Below are 9,717 nucleotides of genomic sequence, written 5' to 3' on the forward strand. Positions count from 1 at the left end.
GGTAGAGAGAGGGAGAGGGAGAGGGAGAGGGAGACAAGGAAAAAGGGTGAGAGAAAGAGAGCGCGAGGGGGGAGTAAAAGTGGGAGGATGTTGTGAAACAGAGAGGAGGGAGAGAGAGGACAATGTTTCGTGTACCTTTCGAAGTTTCCTGGCTGGGATGTACTTCCAAAGGCAGCCGTTTGGGCACTGGGGGTACCTGACCACCCTCACCATGCATCACTGGGTCATCGGTCAGGCCCGCTGACCTCGCCAGGGGCTTTTTCCGGGCCTTGGGCACGGGCCTGGTCCCGTCGGGAATGTCCAGCGCTGGTTCTGACCGGACGAGACCTCGAGCCGGTTGCTCCTTGGCTACTGGCTCCTCGCCCTCGGCTAGGCCCGAAGCCTTGTCGAACAACTCCCGCATCTTCCGGACGTTCCCGGAACTGGAGAGGGCGTCTCCAGCCACTGCCTCATCCGAGGTCTTCCGTTTGGCAGGGACCGGAGGGCCATTCGGCTCGGCGGAAGGTTCTGGAACGGCGGCAGCGGCAGCGTGAGCTCTGTCCTGCTTCCCGGCCCCGTGGGCTAGCACGGGGGGCTTGGGTTTCAAGGGTGGCTTGGGCTGCAGTTTTGAGGCCCCTTTCGGTGTCGCCGTCTCCAGCGGTTCCTTGGCCACCGACTCCATCTTAGAAACGGGTTGCCCGTCAACACCCCAAGACGCTTCTGAGAAACGCAACAAACACAAAGGGCTCAGACTTATCAACTCCACCTCGGGATCTGATCAGGATCAGACCAATAGGAATAAACATCTCCAGACTCCGAAACAATTCCTGGTCAACTCCACATCATCAGACCCCTCCTGAATAAATCCAACAGACTCATTTTCACAGGAGCGAGGGAGCTCCTACCAACCCCCAAATCCCCGGGTCAAAGTTCACCCCTCAACTTACGTCACGACAAAATCAAAACAGATCTCCCGGTCGTGTAGCACCTTATTGGGATCCTGCTGTGCAGAGATCATAGAGCAGAACACGGAAACAGACCTTTCGGTCCACATCATCCAGGCCGACCAGGATAGATTAATAGTCCTACATGCTAGCATTTGGCTTAAAGCCCTCTAAACCCTTCCAATTCCTCCACCACTTCCTGTGGGAGCTCATTCCATACACTTACTACCCTCTACGTGAAAAAGTTGCCCCTTAAATCCCTTTTAAATCTTTCCCCTCTCTCACCCTAAACCTATGCCCTCTAGTTCTGGACTCCCCCACCCCAGGGAAAAGACCTTGTCTATTCACCCTATCCGTGCCCCTCATGATTTTATTATCCTCTATAAAGGTCACCCCTCAGCCTCCAACGCTTTAGGGAAAACAGCCCCAGCCTATTCAGCCTCTCCCTATAGCTCAAACCCTCCAACCTTGGCAATATCCTTATAAACCTTTTCTGAACCCTCTCAAGTTTAACAACATCCTTCCTATAGCAGGGTGACCAGAATTGCACACAATACTCCAAAAGTGGCCTAACCAATGTCCTGTACAGCCACAACATGACCTCCCAACTCCTGTACTCAATACTCTGACCAATAAAGGAAAGCATACCAAACGCCTTTTTCACTAAGGTAAAAACAATGACTGCAGATGCTGGAAACCAGATTCTGGATCAGTGGTGCTGGAAGAGCACAGCAGTTCAGGCAGTAGAAAGTGCCTTCTTCACTATCCTATCGACCTGCGACTCCACTTTCAAGGAGCTATGACTATACCTCCTATGTTCACATCCAAATCATTTACATAAATGACAAAAAGCAGTGGACCAGCACCAATCCTTGTGGCACTCCACTGGTCACAGGCCTCCAGTCTGAAAAGCATCCTTCCACCATCACCCTCTGTCTTCTACCTTTGAGCCAGTTCTGTATCCAAATGGCTAGATCTCCCTGTATCCCATGAGATCTAACCTTGCTAACCAGTCTACCCTAAGGTAGATGGTGGGCGGACGTGACCTCTCATAGAGGAATCTAGAATCGTAGGTCACAGCTTAAAAACAGAGACGAGGAGGAATTGTTTTCCTCAGATTGTCAATGTTCGGAATTCTCTCTGCTCACCCCAGAGGGCCGTGGTGACTGGGTCACCGAGTACATCAATGGCCAACTTGGACAGAAATTCTTGATAGATGAGGGTGTCAAAAGATTAACTGAAGGAGGGTCATACTGAACTTGAAATATTAACTCTTGCTTCTCTCTCTCCCCCACAGATACTGCTGTGCTTCTCCAGCTGTTTCACAATATTTTGAGGGAGCTAAGGCTTTTCTCATCAGAGTGAAGAAGGCCGAGAGGTGACTGTTAGAGGTGTACAAGATGATGAGAGGCTGGACGGCCCAAAGACTTTTTCCCAGGGCGGAAATTGCTATCATGAGGGGACATAATTATAAAGTGATCGGAGGAAGGTCTAGGGGAGATGTCAGAGGTAGGTTCTTTACACAGAGAGTGGGGGGTGTGTGGAATGCACTGCCAGCAGTGGTAGTAGAGTCAGAGACATTGGGGACATTTATGTGACTCTTGGATAGGCACATGGAAGATAAGGTTTTTTTGTGTCACTATAGTCTTACCAGAACATAGGGGCTGCTCTCGGGGAGAGGGAGGGGAGAGGGAGGGAGAAGGAGGTGAGAGAGCGTGAGAGAGCGTGAGAGAGCGTGAGAGAGCGTGAGAGAGCGTGAGAGAGCGTGAGAGAGCGTGAGAGAGCGTGAGAGAGCGTGAGAGAGCGTGAGAGAGCGTGAGAGAGCGTGAGAGAGCGTGAGAGAGCGTGAGAGAGCGTGAGAGAGCGTGAGAGAGCGTGAGAGAGCGTGAGAGAGCGTGAGAGAGCGTGAGAGAGCGTGAGAGAGCGTGAGAGAGCGTGAGAGAGCGTGAGAGAGCGTGAGAGAGCGTGAGAGAGCGTGAGAGAGCGTGAGAGAGCGTGAGAGAGCGTGAGAGAGCGTGAGAGAGCGTGAGAGAGCGTGAGAGAGCGTGAGAGAGCGTGAGAGAGCGTGAGAGAGCGTGAGAGAGCGTGAGAGAGCGTGAGAGAGCGTGAGAGAGCGTGAGAGAGCGTGAGAGAGCGTGAGAGAGCGTGAGAGAGCGTGAGAGAGCGTGAGAGAGCGTGAGAGAGCGTGAGAGAGCGTGAGAGAGCGTGAGAGAGCGTGAGAGAGCGTGAGAGAGCGTGAGAGAGCGTGAGAGAGCGTGAGAGAGCGTGAGAGAGCGTGAGAGAGCGTGAGAGAGCGTGAGAGAGCGTGAGAGAGCGTGAGAGAGCGTGAGAGAGCGTGAGAGAGCGTGAGAGAGCGTGAGAGAGCGTGAGAGAGCGTGAGAGAGCGTGAGAGAGCGTGAGAGAGCGTGAGAGAGCGTGAGAGAGCGTGAGAGAGCGTGAGAGAGCGTGAGAGAGCGTGAGAGAGCGTGAGAGAGCGTGAGAGAGCGTGAGAGAGCGTGAGAGAGCGTGAGAGAGCGTGAGAGAGCGTGAGAGAGCGTGAGAGAGCGTGAGAGAGCGTGAGAGAGCGTGAGAGAGCGTGAGAGAGCGTGAGAGAGCGTGAGAGAGCGTGAGAGAGCGTGAGAGAGCGTGAGAGAGCGTGAGAGAGCGTGAGAGAGCGTGAGAGAGCGTGAGAGAGCGTGAGAGAGCGTGAGAGAGCGTGAGAGAGCGTGAGAGAGCGTGAGAGAGCGTGAGAGAGCGTGAGAGAGCGTGAGAGAGCGTGAGAGAGCGTGAGAGAGCGTGAGAGAGCGTGAGAGAGCGTGAGAGAGCGTGAGAGAGCGTGAGAGAGCGTGAGAGAGCGTGAGAGAGCGTGAGAGAGCGTGAGAGAGCGTGAGAGAGCGTGAGAGAGCGTGAGAGAGCGTGAGAGAGCGTGAGAGAGCGTGAGAGAGCGTGAGAGAGCGTGAGAGAGCGTGAGAGAGCGTGAGAGAGCGTGAGAGAGCGTGAGAGAGCGTGAGAGAGCGTGAGAGAGCGTGAGAGAGCGTGAGAGAGCGTGAGAGAGCGTGAGAGAGCGTGAGAGAGCGTGAGAGAGCGTGAGAGAGCGTGAGAGAGCGTGAGAGAGCGTGAGAGAGCGTGAGAGAGCGTGAGAGAGCGTGAGAGAGCGTGAGAGAGCGTGAGAGAGCGTGAGAGAGCGTGAGAGAGCGTGAGAGAGCGTGAGAGAGCGTGAGAGAGCGTGAGAGAGCGTGAGAGAGCGTGAGAGAGCGTGAGAGAGCGTGAGAGAGCGTGAGAGAGCGTGAGAGAGCGTGAGAGAGCGTGAGAGAGCGTGAGAGAGCGTGAGAGAGCGTGAGAGAGCGTGAGAGAGCGTGAGAGAGCGTGAGAGAGCGTGAGAGAGCGTGAGAGAGCGTGAGAGAGCGTGAGAGAGCGTGAGAGAGCGTGAGAGAGCGTGAGAGAGCGTGAGAGAGCGTGAGAGAGCGTGAGAGAGCGTGAGAGAGCGTGAGAGAGCGTGAGAGAGCGTGAGAGAGCGTGAGAGAGCGTGAGAGAGCGTGAGAGAGCGTGAGAGAGCGTGAGAGAGCGTGAGAGAGCGTGAGAGAGCGTGAGAGAGCGTGAGAGAGCGTGAGAGAGCGTGAGAGAGCGTGAGAGAGCGTGAGAGAGCGTGAGAGAGCGTGAGAGAGCGTGAGAGAGCGTGAGAGAGCGTGAGAGAGCGTGAGAGAGCGTGAGAGAGCGTGAGAGAGCGTGAGAGAGCGTGAGAGAGCGTGAGAGAGCGTGAGAGAGCGTGAGAGAGCGTGAGAGAGCGTGAGAGAGCGTGAGAGAGCGTGAGAGAGCGTGAGAGAGCGTGAGAGAGCGTGAGAGAGCGTGAGAGAGCGTGAGAGAGCGTGAGAGAGCGTGAGAGAGCGTGAGAGAGCGTGAGAGAGCGTGAGAGAGCGTGAGAGAGCGTGAGAGAGCGTGAGAGAGCGTGAGAGAGCGTGAGAGAGCGTGAGAGAGCGTGAGAGAGCGTGAGAGAGCGTGAGAGAGCGTGAGAGAGCGTGAGAGAGCGTGAGAGAGCGTGAGAGAGCGTGAGAGAGCGTGAGAGAGCGTGAGAGAGCGTGAGAGAGCGTGAGAGAGCGTGAGAGAGCGTGAGAGAGCGTGAGAGAGCGTGAGAGAGCGTGAGAGAGCGTGAGAGAGCGTGAGAGAGCGTGAGAGAGCGTGAGAGAGCGTGAGAGAGCGTGAGAGAGCGTGAGAGAGCGTGAGAGAGCGTGAGAGAGCGTGAGAGAGCGTGAGAGAGCGTGAGAGAGCGTGAGAGAGCGTGAGAGAGCGTGAGAGAGCGTGAGAGAGCGTGAGAGAGCGTGAGAGAGCGTGAGAGAGCGTGAGAGAGCGTGAGAGAGCGTGAGAGAGCGTGAGAGAGCGTGAGAGAGCGTGAGAGAGCGTGAGAGAGCGTGAGAGAGCGTGAGAGAGCGTGAGAGAGCGTGAGAGAGCGTGAGAGAGCGTGAGAGAGCGTGAGAGAGCGTGAGAGAGCGTGAGAGAGCGTGAGAGAGCGTGAGAGAGCGTGAGAGAGCGTGAGAGAGCGTGAGAGAGCGTGAGAGAGCGTGAGAGAGCGTGAGAGAGCGTGAGAGAGCGTGAGAGAGCGTGAGAGAGCGTGAGAGAGCGTGAGAGAGCGTGAGAGAGCGTGAGAGAGCGTGAGAGAGCGTGAGAGAGCGTGAGAGAGCGTGAGAGAGCGTGAGAGAGCGTGAGAGAGCGTGAGAGAGCGTGAGAGAGCGTGAGAGAGCGTGAGAGAGCGTGAGAGAGCGTGAGAGAGCGTGAGAGAGCGTGAGAGAGCGTGAGAGAGCGTGAGAGAGCGTGAGAGAGCGTGAGAGAGCGTGAGAGAGCGTGAGAGAGCGTGAGAGAGCGTGAGAGAGCGTGAGAGAGCGTGAGAGAGCGTGAGAGAGCGTGAGAGAGCGTGAGAGAGCGTGAGAGAGCGTGAGAGAGCGTGAGAGAGCGTGAGAGAGCGTGAGAGAGCGTGAGAGAGCGTGAGAGAGCGTGAGAGAGCGTGAGAGAGCGTGAGAGAGCGTGAGAGAGCGTGAGAGAGCGTGAGAGAGCGTGAGAGAGCGTGAGAGAGCGTGAGAGAGCGTGAGAGAGCGTGAGAGAGCGTGAGAGAGCGTGAGAGAGCGTGAGAGAGCGTGAGAGAGCGTGAGAGAGCGTGAGAGAGCGTGAGAGAGCGTGAGAGAGCGTGAGAGAGCGTGAGAGAGCGTGAGAGAGCGTGAGAGAGCGTGAGAGAGCGTGAGAGAGCGTGAGAGAGCGTGAGAGAGCGTGAGAGAGCGTGAGAGAGCGTGAGAGAGCGTGAGAGAGCGTGAGAGAGCGTGAGAGAGCGTGAGAGAGCGTGAGAGAGCGTGAGAGAGCGTGAGAGAGCGTGAGAGAGCGTGAGAGAGCGTGAGAGAGCGTGAGAGAGCGTGAGAGAGCGTGAGAGAGCGTGAGAGAGCGTGAGAGAGCGTGAGAGAGCGTGAGAGAGCGTGAGAGAGCGTGAGAGAGCGTGAGAGAGCGTGAGAGAGCGTGAGAGAGCGTGAGAGAGCGTGAGAGAGCGTGAGAGAGCGTGAGAGAGCGTGAGAGAGCGTGAGAGAGCGTGAGAGAGCGTGAGAGAGCGTGAGAGAGCGTGAGAGAGCGTGAGAGAGCGTGAGAGAGCGTGAGAGAGCGTGAGAGAGCGTGAGAGAGCGTGAGAGAGCGTGAGAGAGCGTGAGAGAGCGTGAGAGAGCGTGAGAGAGCGTGAGAGAGCGTGAGAGAGCGTGAGAGAGCGTGAGAGAGCGTGAGAGAGCGTGAGAGAGCGTGAGAGAGCGTGAGAGAGCGTGAGAGAGCGTGAGAGAGCGTGAGAGAGCGTGAGAGAGCGTGAGAGAGCGTGAGAGAGCGTGAGAGAGCGTGAGAGAGCGTGAGAGAGCGTGAGAGAGCGTGAGAGAGCGTGAGAGAGCGTGAGAGAGCGTGAGAGAGCGTGAGAGAGCGTGAGAGAGCGTGAGAGAGCGTGAGAGAGCGTGAGAGAGCGTGAGAGAGCGTGAGAGAGCGTGAGAGAGCGTGAGAGAGCGTGAGAGAGCGTGAGAGAGCGTGAGAGAGCGTGAGAGAGCGTGAGAGAGCGTGAGAGAGCGTGAGAGAGCGTGAGAGAGCGTGAGAGAGCGTGAGAGAGCGTGAGAGAGCGTGAGAGAGCGTGAGAGAGCGTGAGAGAGCGTGAGAGAGCGTGAGAGAGCGTGAGAGAGCGTGAGAGAGCGTGAGAGAGCGTGAGAGAGCGTGAGAGAGCGTGAGAGAGCGTGAGAGAGCGTGAGAGAGCGTGAGAGAGCGTGAGAGAGCGTGAGAGAGAGGAGAGAGAGAGAAGAGGAGAGAGAGGAGAGAGAGAGAGGAGAGAGGCACAACTGGTGGTGCTTTAAACAGAGGGTCACCAGAGCGTGAGGGGGAGGGTCCTTCATGATAACCTCAAACCGGTGATGGGAATTGAACCCATACTGTTGGTATCACACTGCTCTAAACCGACTGAGCTAAACCGATTTCCCACATGAAAGTTAGTACAATAAAGGGTATGTAGGTTGTCTGACCTCAGAGTAGGATAAAAGATCGGCACATCTTTGAGGGCCAAAGGGCCTGTTCTATGTTCTATGTTGCCTTTATTCAAAGGTGCAGGAGTCTAGGCAGGGAATTGGAGATGATCAGCCAGGGTCATGTTGAGCAGTGGACTGTCTCTGGTATTGCTACTTTTCCAGGTTCCTTGATTTCCCAGCCTGGGACCTCAGTCCCTCAACATTCGCCCCCTCCGGCCTCTTCATCGCCTCACATTCCCATGGCAACACCTCTCAACATTCCAAACTCCCAGGTTTCCAGGCCTGGGTCTGATCCTGAGAGAGGCAGTGAGTAGACATCACCAAAACCTTTGGCCCATTTCTACGTAGCCCCTAGAGAAGGTGGGGGTGAGCTTCCTTCTTGACCCACCACAGTCCCGTGGGGTGTAGGGACACTCACACGGGAATCCCAATGAAGAGCTTATGCTCGAAACGTTGACTCTCCTGCTCCTCGGATGCTGCCTGACCGGCTGGACTTTTCCAGCACCACACATTTGACTTTGATCTCCAGCATCTGCAGTCCTCACTTTCTCTCTCTACAATGTCCCCCATCAAACACTCCCAGGACAGAGACAGCACAGGGTTATTATTGAATAGAGCCAGGATACCTCAGTGAAATGGAGCGGGAGGTCAGGAATTCTCTATTGTTTAACTCTATTGCTTCCTCTGTGTGTGCTTAAAAGAAAATTGAGGAATTGGTTTAAAAAAGCACATTTATAAAAGAGGAACAATGCTGGTGGTACATTTGACAGGAAACCAATTTCCTCTCAAATTGGAAAGTGCCTCATCAGAGACACCAGGTCAACTGTGCTGATCTCCTGTGAAATAGCTCATAGGAACAGGCCATTCAACCCCTCAGCCTGACATTAGGTCGATTCATACCTTAACTCCATCAGTTTGCCCTTACCCCATAACCCACCTAACCTGCACATCCCTGGACACTATGGGCAATTTAGCACGGCCAATCCAACCTAACCTGGACACCACGGGACAATTTCCCATGACCAATTCACCCGAACCTGCACATCTCTTGGAGTGTGGGAGGAAACAGGAGCACCCAGAGGAAACCCACGGGGAGAATGTGTAATGCCCGAGGTTGGAATCGATCCGGGGACCCTGGCACTGTGAGGCACCGTGCTGTAGCCACTGAGCCACCGTGCCACCCCAGTGAGCACTCTGCTATTCAACTTTTCCTCTCCTGCTTTGCAATTCCTCTCACACTTTTCAAGATCAAGTTTAAATTCAAAATGTAAAATCAATTCAATACTAGTTTAGTTTGGGATTATGGTCAACATGGACTGATTGGGCCGAAGGGTCTGTTTCTGTGCTGTACGACTACGGATTCCACCTGCCACTGAGTAGCCTGTCTGACCACACGGTCGGTCTGTATCATCTTGTTGTCTAAGGCTTGCTGTCACACTATTTAACACCCCACCAATGTTCGTGTCATCTGCAAACCTTCTGTTACATTCCTGTCTCGGTCTTTAAATGTTCACAACAAACAGCAGGAGACCCGGCGTCACACTCTGTGGTACATCGCTCCCAAAAACATCCTTTTAGCAACATCCCCTGCTGCTTCCTTAGCCAATTTTGGATCCAAATTGCTTTGGATCCCACAAGCTTGTTCACCAGCCTGCCACACTGTTTAGTTCAATGTTAAACTTATCCCCAACATCAACCACTGATCCAATGGAGTGTTTACAAACCCCCTTTGGTTCACTAGAGTCTTAAAGTCGTACCGCACAGAAACTGACCCTTCGCTCCAATCAATTAATCCAAAACTAATCTAGTCCCACCCTGCCTGCTTCCTGGTCCATATCCCTCCAAACCTTTCCCAATCATTTATTTTTTCCAAATGTCTTTTAAATGTTGTAGCTGTACCAGCATCCACCACTTCCTCTCGAAGTTCATTCCAAGTTCGAACCACCCTCATGTCTTTCTCCTCTCACTTAAAAATTGGCCCTCTAGTCTCGAAATCTCCCCCCCCCCCCCCACCCTAGGGGAAAAGACACCTGCCATTCACCTTACCCATGCCCCTCATGATTTTATAAACCTCTATAAGGGTCACCCCTCAACCTCCTACGCTCCAGGGTAAAACGTCACAGCCTAACCAGCTTATCCTTATAACTCAAACCCCAATGTCCCTTTCAGAAAGGGTGTCTACCTCATCTTTATCGTGGACTGGTTTAAAAGCCAACTCCAGGAGGAAGGCGGCCTCATCTTCCGCCTTGGGACCCTCCAACCGCACGGGATCAACGTGGATTTCACCAGTTTCC

At 54.6% G+C, this 9,717-nt stretch overlaps 1 protein-coding gene across 3 annotated transcripts in view; it reads right to left on the reverse strand.

The window, feature by feature from the left end:
* Nucleotides 1-9,717, reverse strand: part of LOC122544346 (rho guanine nucleotide exchange factor 15-like) — a 51,583-nt gene that overhangs the window by 30,896 nt on the left and 10,970 nt on the right. For 2 of the 3 annotated variants that reach the window (XM_043683556.1, XM_043683554.1), the window contains exon 2: nt 136-699. In XM_043683556.1, the coding sequence (XP_043539491.1) occupies nt 136-661 (526 nt within the window). In that variant the 5' untranslated portion in view covers nt 662-699. Of the gene's footprint in view, nt 1-135; nt 700-2,071; nt 2,269-9,717 lie in introns of those variants that run through there. The other variant, XM_043683555.1, reaches the window with a different exon arrangement.

This window comes from Chiloscyllium plagiosum, chromosome 48, assembly GCF_004010195.1.
Source record: "Chiloscyllium plagiosum isolate BGI_BamShark_2017 chromosome 48, ASM401019v2, whole genome shotgun sequence".
Lineage (NCBI taxonomy): Eukaryota > Metazoa > Chordata > Chondrichthyes > Orectolobiformes > Hemiscylliidae > Chiloscyllium > Chiloscyllium plagiosum.